We start from the raw sequence: 18,138 nt of genomic DNA on the forward strand, positions 1-18,138 counted from the left end.
GCAACCTCTGCACTCAGTGACTGGCGTTCTCCTGAGTTTCAGACTGGCCACATTTCCAGCTCTATCTATTTATTTATTTTTAAAATATTTTTATTAGCAGTTTCAATATAACAACCTATCAAAACATATCATATTCATTATTTTCCCCCACCCCCCTCAAACCCTCCCTCCCCACCCCAGAGACTTCCCTCAGCTCCTCTGATTTCTCAACACATATTATTCTCTGCATGTTATAAAATTATACAAATCCTTACATTATCTGTCTGCCATGTTATCAATCAATAAATTTGTGTATGTTTATTCAAAACCTGCCAAGGAGTCCAATTCATTTTGTTGTCTTTCTGGATCATTTGTAAAAAGCTCCCATTCTTGTTTAAAGTCAAGTTGTCCTTATCTCACAGTTTGTATGTCAATTTAGCCAGTTCAGCATACAGTTCATCAATTTCTCTTGTCACTGTTCTTTTGTCAGGGTTTCCTCATTCTTCCATCCTTGTGCTATCAAGACTCTTGCCGCTGTTGTCGCATACATAAATAAATACTTTCTTTTCCTTGGCAGGTCTTGTCCTACAATCCCTAACAGAAATGATTCTGGGTTTTTTTTTTAACAAATGTCATTTTAAACATTTTCTTCAGTTCATTATATATCATTTCCCAAAAAAATTTAACTTCTCTACATTCCCACCCATTTCCAGCTCTATCTAGAGGTGCTGGGGATTGAAGCTGAGGCCTTCTGCACACAAGGCAGATGCTGTAGCCAGGGTCAGATGAAGACCTTTGGAGGGCCTAAGCACTGAAAAGATTATCGAGTGCTCCCCGCCATGTAATTCAAAATAATAATAAAATACTAAAATAAAAATTAAAAACAAAAAACTTAACATTGATCCATTGCAACATTTGGCAGGATCCGATTTCCTTGCATCATTTTGATCTACAGTAGGATGCTCCCTTGTTTAGGGGAAGACAGGAGTGCCTGGCGTGCTCTGGTCCATGGGGTCACAAAGAGTCGGACACGACTAAACGACTAAACAACAACAAAAGGAAAACAGGGGAAGTGGAGTGCAATATAAGACAGACTTCAAAAGATCTAATTTTCTCAAGGTGTCACCAGGATGACACTACTTTGTGGGAATGATTCAAGGGCATCACTGGGAAATTTAAGTTTGCGCAATTAAAGCGGATTAAAGATAAAGCAAAAGAAATCCACATTTCAAAAATGGACTTTTTGCTGTTTGGAAAGTGACAGGGAAATGCATAGAAAATCGTGGGGTGAAAAACCACTGCATAAGTAAGCTGGGGTGAATGCTCATTGTATAGCCTCCCCACAAACAAATCAGAACAAACACTCAATAAAGACACAATCTAGCCTCCATGTAAGCTTTCTGCAAGCAAATCAAGATGAACACTCAATAAACAGGGTTGTGTGGAGGAGCCCATACTCTGCTGTATACGTGAATGGGAAGAAACCTGTTTATCACCACCCCTTTAGTTTTTCAAAACAAATCCTGAATGATGAAAAAAGAGAACAAAAGGTAACTGGTGGGAAAGATGGGAAAGATGAGAAATGCCCAATTAGCAGGGAGCCACACTATTCCAGACTTTAAAAATCATTGTTCCCGATAAATCCAAATTTTGCTTTCAAAAGAGCCAAGTGAATACCTGAACCACAAATCAGAGAGAAGGGAGACTTTGGGCATTTCAGAGACCCATCCATAATTCCTGACCACAGTCCTCCAATCACAGATTCCTCCCCTATAAGCTATTAAACATTTGGGAATTAAAGGATGAAGGCGGATTTCATTTGATGACCTGGGTCTATAAGATTAAGATGATTACGCGATGTGAAATCAAGACAGAAATTAAACCAAGAGACCAGCACTGTTCCCTCTGTCTCAGTATTAGTTTGATGGACTCTTGCTGGTTTGTGAAGGTGCCCAGATGGCTAGTTTCACTATGGAAGAGTAGACAGAGGGAAGGGGGGAAACCCTCCAAAATAGAAGACTGAAGGTTACCGTTCTTTGTTTCTCTGGGGCTGATAACTATCCATACCACATATTTAAAGCATATGACTTCCCTCAAAGAATCCTGGGTACCGCAGTTTACTCCTCCCAGAGCTACAGTTCCCCGCACTCTTAAACTACAGTTCCCAGAATGCTTTGGCAGAAGCCATGTGCTCTAATTGTATGGTGCAAATGTGCTCGTAATTAGACCTTTTCCTAGTAGGAATGGGAGTATCTCATTCCCAATTCAAAGTTGCAAGGGGGAGAAAAAAGTTTGTTTGCGAGCAGGAACTATTTATAAAATTAACAGATATGAGTTGGCCTTGAGCACAACGCTTGTTGAGAAAGTCCCTCGTTGCATTTCTCACGACCCCAGGGCAGGAGGAACTTTAAAACTCAAGAGAATAAAAATTCGGGAAGGGGGGGGGGGAAGAGAATTGGCTACTCTGTAATACTTAGCAGCTAGCTGACTGCTTTTTAACTCTTACCATTCTGATTTTGTTTCATGGGGGGACCAATTTAATCAGCAATAGTGAGTTGTCTTTCAGAGGTAATTTAGATCACAAAACACTTAGAGGTTTGAAAGGGTTGGGTTGTGTTTTTTTAACTCAGCTGATATCCCTTGAAGAGCAGCAGGTGCCTGGACTGATAGCCAAGGTCTTAGGTGGGTTCCAAGACAAATCCCCATGGTCAAGGTGAGGGCAAGACATTTTGAAGAAAAGTCAAAGATGCTCCTCCACCCCCCAATTTCACATACATAAACTAACTGGACAGGCATGTGTGTCTATTTAGGAGCATTATAGCAAATCAGACTATTTGTCCATCTGGCTCAGTATTCCCTATGCAAGTAGAGCAGATTTGCCTCTCACCTGCTACCTCAGAGATGGGGAACCTACATCCCTCCAGATATTCTTGGCCTACAACTCCCATCATGCCTTATGACTGGCAGTGCAGACAGGGGCTGAAGGGACTACAGTCATACCTCGTGTTCTGTTTGCTTTAGGATGAGCATTTTCAGGTTGCGTCTCACGGTGACCCAGATGAGCCAGAAAGGGTTACTTCTGGGTTTTGCCGCTCATGCATGTGCAGACGCGCAAAATGACTTCACGTGCATGCGCAGAAGTGGTGAATCGACAACATGCACAGACGCGTAGACGCGGGTTGCGTTCCTTTCAGGTTGCGAACGGGCCTCCAGAACAGATCCCATTCGCAACCAGAGGTACCACCATACATTTGGAGGGCCAAAGTTTCCTCATCTCTGTACAGTGGTACCTCAGGTTACATTCGCTTCAGGTTACATACGCTTCAGGTTACAGACTCCGCTAACCCAGAAATAGTACCTTGGGTTAAGAACTTTGCTTCAGGAGGAGATCAGAAATCATGTGGTGGCGGCACAGCGGCAGTGGGAGGCCCCATTAGCTAAAGTGGTGCTTCAGGTTAAGAACAGTTTCAGGTTAAGAACGGACCTCCAGAATGAATTAAGTTCTTAACCAGAGGTACTACTGTAACTGGAAAATGCCAGAGATTGAACCCAAGCCCTTCTGCATGCAAATGAAATGCTCTGCCACAGATGTCCCTTCAAATCAGTTGCTAGCAGCCCAATAGCAAACCTCTTTTTTTGCTCCCTTTTTACAGATGGCTAAGATGATTATGACCTCGCTTCCTTCCGGTGCAAATTTGTGTGTGAGCAACACTGGAAATTTTCCCACAGATCAGGCTGGCCAAAGTTTATTCAACAAGGGGGAAACTAAAAGCTTATCAGATCAACCAACTATGGGCATGTCATGAACACCGAAGAGTGTAAGGCAAACCAGCCTGCTGGATCATGCCCATAGCCACCTAGTTCAGCTGGACATGAGCACAACAGCACTCTGTCCACCTGCAATTCCCAGAAACTAGAATTCAAATGCACAACGCCTCTCATGGAGGTAGGACATAGCCATTGTGGTTAGCAGCCATCAGTGACAACAGATTCCAAAGGAAACCAAGAGGAAAGATCTGAGAGGTGCAACAGAATTCAAACATTTAAATGAAATCCATCAATGGCAATGTCAGCAAGAACGGCAGGGTATCTTAAGACAGCTGTTTGCACCCTGGGTGAAAGGGAGAGTGATTAGTGATGTTTCTTAAGGACCCTCTGCGAGATTCAAGACAGACGATTTGGGAGAAACAGCTGAAAGACCAGAATCCTGTAGGTGGGAGGCTGCTTCAATGGGATGAGAAACTTTTTTAACTTGTGGCAGTGAAGTTGTTTGGGTGAAAATTTCCAAAGAATCCTGCAAATAACTAGAGCAGGGGTCAGCAACCCGCGGCTCCGGAACCACATGTGGCTCTTTTACACCTTTGCCGCGGCTCCGGGGCAGATACTAGCGAGGGGAGGAGGCGCATTGTGCGCCCCGACACTCCCCACTGTGGCGGGCGCTGTACTGGCTGTGACGTCGCATGGGGGCGGTGCGTGCGTTAGTCACGCACTGTCCTGACGTCACCTTCCCGCCCGCTGGCAGATCGGAGGGCAGCGGCACGCATGCTTTAAATGTTGCAATGGTTTTGCGGCTCCCAGGTTTTTTTTCTTCGGAAACGGGTCCAAGTGGCTCTTTTTGCAGACCCCTGAACTAGAGGAACCTGTGGCCCGCCTGAGATTGCTACAACTTCCATCATCCCTGACCATTGGCCATGCTGGCTGGTGGGAGACAAACAAAATCTGGAGGGCCACAGGTAGTCCACCCCGGCGGCAGTCTTGCTATTTCCCAGGTCCTAGTAGCATATCATTTGGTAGCTTAGCATCAGGTAGGGCTAAAAGACCTCACTTCCAGCTACCAATTGTACACCAAGTGGAAGCAGTTGCCTGCAGGTGAATGTTCATTCATTGCCCAGAAGCCACTGGGCTTACACAGCCCAGAGGTGACGGTAAGTCCTACCAAGTTCAGTGGGACCAATTCACACAAGTGATGTCTATAGCTATGGGAGCTGTCTGCAAGACATGGAAAGGAGCATTGGAATAACTGCTTCCTCTACAATCTTGGCCAAGGTGATGCCAACAATGCTGTCCAGGGTTGTAAAGACTGCGGAGAGAATAACTGGGTGCACTCTTCCCACCTTGGATCAAATCTATGCTTCCAGGTGCCATAAGAAAGCTGCAGAGATAGCGCAGGATCTCTTTCAGCTTCTGACTTCTGGAAGAAGGTACAGGGTTATAAAGACTAGGACAAGCTGCCTGAGAAACAGTTTCTATTCAAATGTGATTTTGGTTTTAAACGCAGTGTAAGGAGTCTCTATGGGAGTATACTGTATTTTAAAAAGGGGTATCAGAGTTTTTAGGGGGCTAACCAGGTTGGGATAGCTGGGATAGCAGGCTTGATGGTTTTTGAATGTCTTATGTAGATTTTTCAGTTTCGTTGTTCTGTATGGGACAATGACAATAAAGGTTATCGTATCACATCTTGCAAACTGCCCACTATGGACTCTTTAACTTTGCAACACTAGGTGTGTACACAAGTCTCCCTAAAGCAACAGAACTCATATTGGAGTTAGTTGCACTATCAAGTATAGAGCCTGAGTCTCTCCTGTTGTCCTTTTTATTGTGCATTCCTGATAATGTGCGTCCAGGATGATATTAGGAAAATTATACACAATCCTGCTTTCAGTACAGTTAGAACCTGGAAATTTTTTGGGGGAAGAAAAACTACTTTGTTTCCTATGAGTGCATTTATTGGGGCTTCCTCTTGATAACCTGTAAGGTTTTATATCCACATATGTTCCAGGGGTTTTTCTACTTCCGTTGCTGTGCTACAGCACCAGTGGGACCCTTCAGACAGCAATAATGCAAAAAAACTGAGGAAGCGCCACAGAAATAAAGCAGAATGAGATATGCATAGTCCAATACCCACCAAAAAAAGAGAACCTCACACAAGTCTGCAGGGGACCCTGGATTTACGACATCACAAGAAGAGGTTTGGAATCACATGGCTCAATACAAAATGCTCCCTTCCTGTTACATTCAAGAAGGGTAGAGGGAATCTAATTAATAGGATCCCTGTATCCCTGCCTTGTCAGTACGTAATTTTTCTCTGCATCGCTGTGCAGCTCAGAATGTTACAACAAGATCCTGGAAAACAGAGCTAGAAATAAAAGCCATGGTCCACCCAAATCATTCCCTGGGGAGAATGCATTTTTTAAAATAATAATAATAATAAAATGTTCCCAATGTTGTGTTTTGGAGTCATCGTTTCCATCTCCTTTTAAAGCTATCAGGCAAATGCCACTTCCTTTACGTAGAGGCAGTTCCACAAACTCGCAGAACTCGTGCTTCAAATGTCCTATGTCACGTAGGGCTGGGTGGGGGGAGGGGGAGGAAAGCATAATAAGACTTAAAGGAAACATGCAAGGGCAAGGGTCCCAGCGGAGATGACTTGGGAAGTCAACCTCTCCAAATAGGGACACACAAACACACTACACATTAGAGGCTGGGCTTAATTTCTACAGTGAAGTGCCTGGTACTTCAGTCTATTCCCATCTACCCACAAAATCATCCCAGAGCAGATCTTAAGATGGTAAGGCATTCTTAGGATCTGGCCGCTTTTGTATTTTAGGTTGTTTTATCCTTGTTTTTAATGGTCATTTTGAGTTCCATTTCTTTCCTTTTTTTAAAGCCACCAATAAATACTATTCTTAACAGCAACAGCATATTTCCATAAAGTAGGGATGGGAAACCTTTTTCCAGCCAGGGGGCCACATCCCCTCCTGAAAAACTTCCCAGGGGCCACTTTCCAGTGGCAGCCAGGGCCAGAGGTGAAAGTGACCAGAGCAATGAATATTAGTTTTACGTTAGGCTAGCTGTGGTCTAAACCACTGAGCCTCTTAGGCTTGCCGATCGGAAGGTTGGTGGTTCGAATCCGTGCAATGGGGTGAGCTCCAGTTGCTCTGTCCCAGCTCCTGCCAACCTATCAGTTTGAAAGCACACCAGTTCACGTAGATAAATAGGTACCACTGCGGCTGGAAGGTAAACGGCATTTCCATGCGCTCTGGTTTCCGTCACAGTGTTCCGTTGCACCAGAAGTGCCGCAACCTCATAGTTGCCTTTGACTGGACTTCACTGTCCAGGGTCCTTTTACCCATATTCCCCACTCTATCCTTCATCCAAGCAAGCAAAGAGTATTGCCAGAACTCAAGCACACATTCCAGCTAGGCAACAACTCTCAAGGGGGGAGCAAAGAATGGGTGGTGAGGGGGCGTGGTTTGGGGAGAGGGATGTGCAGTTTCGGGGTGACATAGGGGGGCTGGGGCCATATCTCCCCACACTATTTTCACTGCTATCCTTACAGTAGCCTAAGTCTGCAAAGCCACTAAACTGCTCCAAGTAAAAAAATTACAGAAAACGTAAAACAACAACAACAAATGATCAATCACACACTTTGAGAATTTTTCATCTCCCCCCAATTTATTTTGATGGCAAAGTTTTTAGTTCCCCCGGTACAGATCATGTGTGTATGTATGTGCCCAGAATACAGTCCGCTGGGCTCTCTTTTGAGAGCCAGTGTGGTGTAGTGGTTAAGAGCGGTAGTCACGTAATCTGGGTAACTGGGTTCGCGTCTCCGCTCCTGCACATGCAGCTGCTGGGTGACCTTGGGCCAGTCACACTTCTGTGAAGTCTCTCAGCCCCACTCACCTCACAGAGTGTTTGTTGTGGGGGAGGAAGGGAAAGGAGATTGTTAGCCGCTTTGAGACTCCTGAAGGGGAGTGAAAGGTGGGATATCAAATCCAAACTCTTCTTTTAAGTCTGTGTGATTTCGTGCCCCTCTTTCCTGGCTACTCAGGTCTGGTGCAATTGCAGTCATGAACTAGACCCTGGAATATATTGCCACGGATTAGTACTCTCACAGCCTTTCCCAGAAATTATTTGTGTAAGTGTTTGCTAGAGGCCCCCGACATTTACACAACAGTATACAAACAGATTATCAGCTGCCCCGAGAAGAAGTAGTTGCCGTCCAAGTTCTACCAAGACAAACAAACAAGAGAGTAGTTCAGAAAAGGGCAGAGGATAAGAACAACAGAAAGCCAACAGTGATAACAGTGTGTGCCCTCTTCTGACTCCAAGACCCAAAAGTTCAAAGTGCTGTACCGACATCCTAATCTGTTATCTGCATAGAGGACAAAGTGAGTGATCGTGTTGCCTGCACCTTCAACTCCTGGTGTATGTTTGACACCCACGTTTACACAGTGATCTAGATGCATAGGCTCAAATCACATGGGATGCAAAAAGCAACCCTCCTAGCCTCTCTTTCAGACCTTTGGGGCTCCCTTCAGGCCACATCCCAAACCGGCCAGTTTGTACCCTCCATGACTGTTTTCCCCTGGCTGGAACGTGCCCTTGCAGTTTTATTAACGTCTTCTGCTTGTCTTGATGAAGAATAGCAGAGCATGTATAGAAACTAGCCAGCCGTACCAAGACAATGCAAGGCTTAGATCTTCATGCAGTGCACAGTTAAACTACAGTGGTACCTTGGGTTACAGACGCTTCAGGTTACAGACTCCACTAACCCAGAAATAGTACCTCGGGTTAAGAACTTTGCTTCAGGATGAGAACAGAAATCACGCAGCGGTGGCGTGGCAGCAGTGGGAGGCCTCATTAGCTAAAGTGGTGCTTCAGGTTAAGAACAGTTTCAGGTTAAGAACGGACCTCCAGAATGAATTAGTTCTTAACCCGAGGTACCACTGTATGGGACTTGCTCCCCCAGGAGGCTGCAATGGCCTCCAATTTGGGTGGCTTTAAAAGAGGACTGGGCAAATTTGTGGAGGGGAAGCTCATCTCAAGCACTGGGAGTCTATGTGAACAGATCACTGTGGGAACACTGAGTGTCAATGTGTATACAGTGTATACAATGTGTATACGTGATTCCACCTCTCTGCATGTGTTAGTTAGAAGAAATGGCATAGGGTTCTAAACTGAAATATGCTAGCACCAGATACAGACAGGAAAAAGGACAGCTTTATATACTTGTATTTTCAGTACTAACAAATAAAAATCTGTGGGTTGTAACCACTGCTAGTTGTACTTGGAGTCGACCCATTGAAGTTAATGGAGTTGACTAACTTAAGTTCACTAATTTCAGTTGGATACAATTCTGTGGCTGCAGTCTTCATATAAGAGAACGTTATTCTACTTGAGTAGACCCACTGACATTAATGAAACTAAATTAGTCATTTACACACCCCGAATCACTATCCAGGAAAAATCTGACACGCTAACAATAGTTTTCGTTTCTAGTTCTGGTGACCACCATGAGTCAAATGCTCTCACTTAAACCAATTGGGCATTAAAGTTGGTTTCCTGTGTTCAATTTCTCTCTCCTCCCATCATTAGACAGATGATATCACTAGTTACCATCTCAACACCAACCAACAGCTACCCCAAGATGCTCCACGAAATAACAAAAATCTGCACAGCAAGTAAAAATAACTACAACTGCACACTATCAGTCCTGTTAGAAGTAGAATATCACACTAAGCCTGCTACTAGAACAGGATTATGAGGGAAACGTGCAGACTGTGTGGAAGCAACAAGTGGTGAAAAAGTGATTGAGTGCTTTTTCAGCTTAAATCCCAAGCTGGATGGTCTTTTGATCCTGGTTTTATATGTTGAGGAGCGTTTATCCATATACACCCATCTTGTTCCTCTGTTTGGCCTTCCTCTTCTCCTCCTCTCAAGCAAATGAAAGATGTCAATGAGGCTGGGAGGATTCCCAAGTTGAAGGCACATCTCACAACCTGAAGACCATTGTCCTAAATTGTCCCCAATGTATCATTCAGGATGGATCCATAAATGATTAATAGACAGTCTGAGGCATGGGTAATAAACTGCTAAGGAACTGGGAGGGGGAAGTGCAGGATGTGTGGATCTGCCAGTTTCAGTTCCTTATGTTTTTTTCCCAACCTTATATTTAACTCTCCACATTTCTACATCATCGTTTTGTTTTTGACTACAATAAACATTGCCTGATTGATTTTCATGAAAATTCATCAGCATTTTGGTGCAAATTTCTCATAATATACACATTTCATATGCTATTTTGCCTGAAATACACATTTTTTTGCAAGCCATTTCCCCTAATATAATGCATTCTGTATGTTATTTTCCACTAATATAGACATTGCCATTCATGCTTTTAGTATATGCATTTTCATATCCATTACTTGGCTGAAAAACTGCACTGCAAAATTCAGAGCAGTGCAAATTTTGAAGGGTAGCTGTGTCGCAGCTGACATTGTTCCAGAGAAAGTGTGAATTAGGTAGATTCACCTTTAAATGCAAACCAAATCAAATTTCTCCCCTCTCCCTAAGAGTAGGTCAATAAGTCACTTATAATCACAGATTCTACACAGGTTCTACCAAACTTAGAGTGCACAACCACAAGCTATCTCCAGATTCAAGTGCGCATCATGGTTTACAACACATTTGTTAACTCCTCAGTAACCAGGAATGTGACTCGCATTGGCTGTTTTCTCACGGCTCTCCTTTCCCAGAGAGCAGGTTCTGTTAACTAAGGTTTCCGTTGGCCTGTTGAGTGTCATTCCACATCTCCATGTGTTTTATTAAAGAGTATGATCTTAACATTGTTTCGGCAATGCGATGGATGCATTTCAGAATGCCTGAGCTGCTTTGAACTATGGAAAAGGTGGTTGGCAAATACAGTAAGGAGATTAAAGTAAACAAATGTTCCTCTCCTTCAGGATGGATTAAGAAAAAACGGTAGGGGAGCAGAACTTGACTGGAGAGATTAGCTGCAGAGGCTTATTGTAACCAGGCAGCAAAGGAAAGGGAGGGGTGAGGGAGGAAAGAAACCTTCCCTTCTAGATGAGAGTTTAACTTGCACCTCAGCTCACATCCAAATGATATCAAGCACCTCTCACCCACTGAGCAGAGACAGGGCATCTGTGGCCCTCTAGATGATTAATATGATGCTCTCACCAGATGTTGCCAGACTCCCAATTTTCATCAATCAACATGCCAAGTGGTGATGGGAGTTGTAGTCTAGCAACAGCTGGAGTCCAGCAACAGCTTTCTCCAACCCATGTAGAGCATTTAACCATCTTTCCTGACTCCTCTCACCACTATCCTGTGAAGATCATTTCTAAGATTTTCCTTTGGGGGGGTGGGGGAGGGAATCAGAACAGAAACACACAAGTGTCCTATTTATTTTATTTTGTTGCCCACCCACCCTCTCTCCAAGAACTCAAAATCTCCCCCCCCCAGCCTCACAACAACCCTGCAGGGGCAGCTTAGGCAGAGAGAGTGGCCATGATCCACAATCACCCAGAGAACTTCATGGAATGGAAGCCCTGCTCTCCAGTGTCTCAACACAACTGCTACACCACACTGGCTCTCACCAGTGGCAGTGGATCTATGGCAGAAGTGGGACTTCCAGGTGTTTTTAGAACCATACAGAGCTATTCATTCACTGCCCATACACGGCAATTAGCCAGAACCACGCAGCAATTGACTGCAACCACACAGCTCATAGGGCAGCATACATGTCGTCTCCCATCCAGGCACTGACCAGAGCCAGACCCATTTACCTTCAGCAAGGTGGTGGCCTCATGTACCATCAGACCATACTCTGGTACCACCTGCCCACATGCCAGCATAAGCATCTATGCAGACACAGACCTCAGGTCACAATCATGCGCCTGGGCACAAGTCCAGCACTGGTGGGATTTATCTCCAAGTAAACACGCATAGGAATCAGCTTGCTAGATTCTCACCTAAAGCGAGCCCTCTCTACGATCCAAACTCTACCCAAGCCCAAGATTACAGCCTAGCTGGTTTTACTGCGTTAATCCGGAGTGAACTCACACCGCCGGGTTCTTGCCCAGCTGCTGACAATCCTTAACGAGGATCATTAGAGGATCTCCAGTTTCCTCCATCAATCGCAGAGGAAAAAACTAAACCGACCAAAGACCCTACTCCAGTTGCACGCTGATTAGCCAGGTTCTTAGGGAGGGCAACAAATTCGCAGTAAGCGAGCGGAGCAGCCCTCTGCCATCCCCGGGGTTAGATAGAGAGCCCAAGTTCGCCTTTCAATGCAGCCGAGCGAATTGCGCCGCCCGCACTCTTCACCTCCTTGGCGCGAGGGGTCGCGCAGCACAATCCTATTCACGATCCACCCCATCAACACCTTCAAAAAAGTGCGTCCCCAGCTGCGCTAGCCGGAGCTTACGCGCCGGGAAGGATCGCGGCCACTTCGGAAACTCCAGGGAGATGGGGACGCGGGGCTAGCCGGGGCGCTTCCAGGCGGAGGAAGGAAAGCGCCTCCGGAGGCGCACCTGAGGCGCCCAGGGGAGACCCCGGCCGACGGGCTGGGCGAAGGCTCGGGCCCCGTCGCCCCGGGTGGAAAGCCGCGCTCTCCTCGCCCTCCGTCCGATCCCTCCCGCCGGACCATCTCACTCACCCAGCAACGCAGCCAATCCCAGCGCCAGCGGCAGAGGCTCCATCGCGCCCGTTCCCCGAGGAGGCGCCCGACGCGCGGCGAGGAGAAAAGCGAAAGCAGCAGCAGCAGCAGGTGCAGGAGCCGGAGCCCGGGAGCTGGGGCGAGGGGGAGGCGGGGAAACCGGAGGGGGGAGGAGCCACTGGAGCGGGGGCGTGTCCGGCAGGTGGGGGAGGGCAGGGGGCGGCGCCCCGGGAAAAGGGAGGAGCCCCGTCAGGTGCCAAGCGGGCGGAGCGCACAGGTGGCGGTTAGAGACGCCAGAGGCGAGGAAGGGATCCGGGGTTGCAGCTCTTGTTTGGAGGAAGCCGACTGTGATCACCAGAGACGGCTTCTTGCTTCGTCTTGTTTTGAACCCTTCCAGATCGCAGAGGCGGGGGCTAAGCAAGGGCGTTTAAGTTGCAAGGCACCCGCCAAGCAGGTAGAGAACGGGGGCCGATTTGGGATATCGCTGCAACTGGTGATGCTGGTCGATGGCAGCTTGCCCGCTTGACGCCGTCGCTGCCGGTGGAGCCAGGAAGAATAGGGGGGGGGCGGGGGAGGCGAAAGAAAAAAGCCTAACGCGATCCTTTCATTCGGACCCACGAAGAAGTCAGCGAGCTGCGTAGATATCTCCGCCAGAATCCCTGACCACTGCTCCTGCTACCTAGGGATCAGGGGTGCCAACTTGAATAAAACATTGGGGGCGGGGGCAGGTAAACTCCGCCCCGCATAATCATTCACATGATGCAGCACACGCACGCTAGTTGAATGGCAATCAACTTGGGGGGGGCGCCCCCCTCAAATATTTTATGGGGAGGCAGAAGACCCACTCAGCCCCTTGGCTCCTGTGTGCATAACCAATCACAAGATGCAGTGCACACACTAGTGGTGTAGCGTGGGGGGTACAGGGGGGGCGGCCGCACCGGGCGCAACATCTGGGGGTTAGGGGGCGCAAATCCACAGGTTAGGGGGCGCAAATTACTTGCCTTGCCCTGGGTGCTGACAACCCACGCTACGCCACTGGCACACACACCATTTGAATGGCAATGCCTATAAACGGGGGAGAGGGGCTCAAAAAAATTAATGAGGGAGGGGGGCGAAGGGACCTCGACCTCTAGGAGTTGGCTCCTATGCTGGAGATGATAGGAGTTGTAGTCCAAAAGCAGCTGTCGAGCCAAGTTTGGGAAGTCCTGGATTAAGCACAGACCTTGAAAATGCCGGAATTTGTCAGTTTAGTTGATTACATATTTATTTACTTATTCGTTTTTTGCTTTTCTTCCAAGGAGCTCAAGCTGATATACTTAGTTCTCTCCCCCGCTCCCTCCTCAGGAGAAGGGGGGTGACTCTGCTTGGCATGCAGAAGGCTGCAGGTTCAATCCTCCATGGCATCTCCACGTATGACTGGGAGAGGCTCCTGTCTGAAACCCTGTGAGCCAGGGCAGGCGTTACCGAGCTAGAAAGATTAAAATTCTAACTCGGCATAATACTGCTTCCTGGGTTGTTTTACCTCCACAACAACCCTGTAAATTAGGTTTGGCTTAAAGGTAAAGACTTAGGTAAGGCCACCTAGGCCTAAGTCACCTAAGTTTCACAGGCAAGGGGGGATTTGAACCTGGGTCTCCCTAGTCCTGGCCTGACCCTCTAACCACTGCATCACCTGGAAACCAAGCCTTAGGAAGAACAGTTGAGGGGGTTGGGGGTGTTTAGCCTGCAGAAGAGGCTGAGATATATGATAGGTAAAGGGACCCCTGACTGTTAGGTCCAGTCGTGGCCGACTCTGGGGTTGCAGCGCTCATCTCGCTTTATTGGCCGAGGGAGCCGGCGTACAGCTTCCGGGTCATGTGGCCAGCATGACTAAGCCACTTCCGGCAACCCAGAGCAGCGCACGGAAACAATGTTTACCTTCCCACCGGAGTGGTACCTATTTATCTACTTGCCCTTTTGATGTGCTTTCGAACTGCTAGGTTGGCAGGAGCAGGGATCAAGCAGCGGGAGCTCACCCCATTGTGGGGATTTGAACCACCGACCTTCTGATCGTCAAGCCCTAGGCTCTGTGGTTTAACCCACAGCGCCACCCGCATCCCTATGATATGATAGCCATCTTCAAATATCTAAAGGGCTTTCACATGGACGGTGGAGCAAGCTGGTTTTCTCCTGCTCTGGAGATTAGGAGTCAAATCAATGGCTTCAAGTTACAAGAAGGGAGATTCCAACTAAATAATCAGGAAGAACTTTCTGGTGGTACGAACTGTTTGACGGTGGAACGAACGCCCTCAGAAGGCGGTGGGCTCTCCTTCCTTGGACTTCTAAAAGCAGGCGTTGGGTGGCCATCTGTCATGTTTGATCAAGCTGAGCGTCCTCCATTGTAGGGGGTTGGAACAGAGAACCCTCAGGGTCCCTTCCAATTCTATAGAGGCAGTTTTTTATGCTGACTTTAGGAAATTAGCATGTTCTTGGTACAAACAGGGCCATGGTATGTAGATCTTGCATTTAACTACCATCTGTCCTCAAGCTTTTCGTTTTCTCTTTCTTCACCAGGATGGGGAACCTGTAGCCCTCCAGATGTTGCTGGACTCCCAGTTTCCACCAGCCCCAGCCATCATAGCTAATGATCAGAGATTATGATAGTTGTAGTCCGATAACATCTGCAGGGGAGCATGTTGGCTATCCCTACAATACACTCAAGGGTGTATGTGTCTTATATACCTGCTACCAACTGAGAGGCTGTGGTCTAAACCTCTGAGCCTCTTAGACTTGCCGATTGGAAGGTCGGTGGTTTGAATCCCTGCAACGGGGTGAGCTCCGGTTGTTCTGTCCCAGCTAGCAGTTCGAAAGCATGCCAGTGCAAGTACATAAATAGGTACCACTGTGACGGGAAGGTAAATGGTGTTTCTATGAGCTCTGGCTTCCATCATGGTGATCTGTTGCACCCGAAGCGGTTTAGTCATGCTGGCCACATGACCCAGAAAGCTGTCTGTGGACAAACACTGGCTCCCTTAGCCTGAAAGTGAGATGAGCGCCACAACCCCATAGTCGTCTTTGACTGGACTTAACTGTCCAGGGGTCCTTTACCTTTTTACCTTAACACATCATACACCACATAGTTTCTGCTACAATAATTGTGTTCCTCTTTAACAGAGCTGCAAGATGCATTGTGTTTGGGACTGACTAACATGGCTACCTCTCTGGGAACTGGGAACACTCCGCAGCATCCTTCCCCAACCTTGGATTACAGCTCCCACCAAACCCAACATTTGGAGGCTGCCCTAGATTACACTCCTGCTAGCTTGCAGGAGGCTGCCCTAGATTACACTCAATAGGTGTAAGCCACCTCAGCTGACACACATATTGTTTGCAGAGTTGCTTTGCGTAGCTGTGTTCTCAGTCTGGCAAGTTTCAGCCTAAAATAAGCAGGAAAGTGTCACTCCCTTATTAGAAGCACAAAAATGCTCACACCCCTGACTGCATGGAGTCAAAATGAGCACTGTGCGGTATGGCTGTACTGTAGTGCTTCTGTTCAAAAGTTGATGGCCCTTGAATATTAAGTACACTGAACCTTTGTTTTCTTTTGCAAAATCCACAGGGATTTTCTTATGCTGTGGATACTCTGGAAAGGAGAAGGTATGAGGAAATCTGGATTGTGGAGAGTGTGGGAAGGCAGTGATTCGGAGGAGATTGCCATGTGGACAACAGAATGAATGAAAGCAAAAGAAGCTTGCTATCCACAACATGGATGAGTCCCATTTCATACCGAATCAGACCATTGAACCTTTAACTTCACTGTTTATACTGACTGGAAGCAGGGTCCAAGAGAGGAGTCTTTTGTAGCCCTACCTGGAAATGCCCAGGGATTGAATTTGGGACCTTTACCCCCCTAGACTAACATTTGCTGTGCCCAGTGCTATTTTTCTAGAAAGAGAGGTGCCAGAACTCACCATGAAATCCTCCTTTGTTCTCTTATAATGGCAGTGGCACCCATCTGAGAGGTGCCGGAACTCAGTTCTGGTGAGTTCCGGCTGAAAAAGGCCTTGACTGTGTCTACTCAGTTGTGGCCCCCTTCCTCTGGCGTACTCACATTTAGGATGGGTCATCTCCCTGCCACAGTGGAGGAAGAAGATTTAGCCCTTTCAGTCTTCGCGGATGCATTGAATACTCTGCAACCAGTTCATAAAGAGCTTTACAAGCAAGCATGTTGCACCATACAGCTGCTGGTAGGGTAGAATACCATTATCCCCATTTTGCAGATGAGGAACTGAACCTGCTCACAGTTTACCCAAGGATTGGGTTTATGCCTAGTGATTATGTAGTTGAGCAAGAAAAGGAGCCCAGGTCCAAGTCACTTAATGGCCCTAATCCAGCAGGCATGAAGCAATGCTTAGTTATTAGTCTCAATCCTAAATATGCAGAGGAAAGAGAGCTGTGTTTTATAAACACTTACTTCTGAGCAGGGCCTTGGTTCTTGGTTGCCATAAAAGTCCATTCCCACCAGTTATTTCTCAACAGGCAGGATGTAAAAGGGGCACCCAAATCACACTATTGGGTCACACTTCGTCCTGGGAAATTGTCCTGACTTGATAGAGGGAGAAATGCTTCCCTAGCCTGTGCATTTAAAAATGCATAACATGGAAAGTTGTGGAATGTTATGCTTGGCATCGGAAGGAATGTTTACATCTGAAACTTGGACCGCGTTGCTCAAATGTCAGTCCTTTGCGGTGGAGAAGCATGTGGCCATCTTTTCCTCCAGGTAACTTTTGAGCTGGACACTCCATGTAGGGACCTCTCCATTCAGATTGTTCAGAGATTCCAAGAAAAAAATAAGTGTTGGTGGCTGAGAGAGATGGGGGCAAAGTAGGACTTTTAATGTGGCAAACTCTTTACAAGGCTCACTGATCAGAGGGGTGAAGCAAAACCCTTATAAGGAAAGGTCACAGCATTTAAGGCTTTTTGTTGCGAGAAAAGGTAGGAGGCAACCTGATCATAGAGTTATAGACTCAGGGTGGAAGACTGGGACAAAGGTTGAATTAGCTGGTTCTGCCTGGCTCTGGCTCCCCCTACTGTTTGGCTCCTTGCCTTCCAGCTCACCAGCCCACAATGGGGGCCAGCCATCACTGGTACAGTGCCTGGAACATTTTGCCACTTGGGAAAGTGGGGGAGAACATAACAGTGGGGAGCACATAACTCCCCAAGTTGCAGATGGGTCATGTGTAATCTAATGAAGCACCGTTTGCGGGCCAGCCTTTGAATACACTAAGACAAAATGAACTGAAGCAAGGATTTGATGCTTTACTGTGTTTTTAATATTCTGTTGGGAGCTGCCCAGGGTGGCTGGGTCAACCCAGTCAGATGGGTGGCATATAAATAATAAAATTATTGCTGCTATTATATAGGGAGTGGGACGCGGGTAGCGCTGTGGGTAAAACCCCAGTGCCTAGGACTTGCCGATTGTATGGTTGGCGGTTCGAATCCCCGCGGCGGGGTGAGCTCCCGTCGTTCGGTCCCAGCTCCTGCCCACCTAGCAGTTCGAAAGCACCCCTAAGTGCAAATAGATAAATAGGTACCGCTTTATAGTGGGAAGGTAACGGTGTTTCCGTGCGCTGCGCTGGTGCTGGCTCACCAGAGCAGCTTCGTCACGCTGGCCACGTGACCCGGAAGTGTCTGAGGACAGTGCTGGCTCCCGGCCT

The 18,138-nt window shown here is 47.1% G+C and overlaps 1 protein-coding gene and 1 long non-coding RNA gene across 2 annotated transcripts in view; both read right to left on the reverse strand.

Moving 5' to 3' along the window:
* ESAM (endothelial cell adhesion molecule) overlaps positions 1-12,585 on the reverse strand; it is a 97,092-nt gene extending 84,507 nt beyond the window's left edge. The window contains exon 1 of the mRNA XM_082200557.1: positions 12,443-12,585. Coding sequence (XP_082056683.1) covers positions 12,443-12,485 — 43 coding nt within the window. The 5' untranslated portion in view covers positions 12,486-12,585. The remainder of the gene's footprint in view (positions 1-12,442) is intronic.
* Positions 480-12,431, reverse strand: LOC309519670. The gene is made up of 2 exons (XR_014213954.1): positions 12,212-12,431; positions 480-1,021 (listed from the first exon to the last, which is right to left on the reverse strand). It is a non-coding gene; the product is annotated as an uncharacterized lncRNA (long non-coding RNA).
* Positions 12,586-18,138: the final 5,553 nt, after the last annotated feature.

This window comes from Podarcis vaucheri, assembly GCF_965113315.1.
Source record: "Podarcis vaucheri genome assembly, chromosome: 15".
Lineage (NCBI taxonomy): Eukaryota > Metazoa > Chordata > Lepidosauria > Squamata > Lacertidae > Podarcis > Podarcis vaucheri.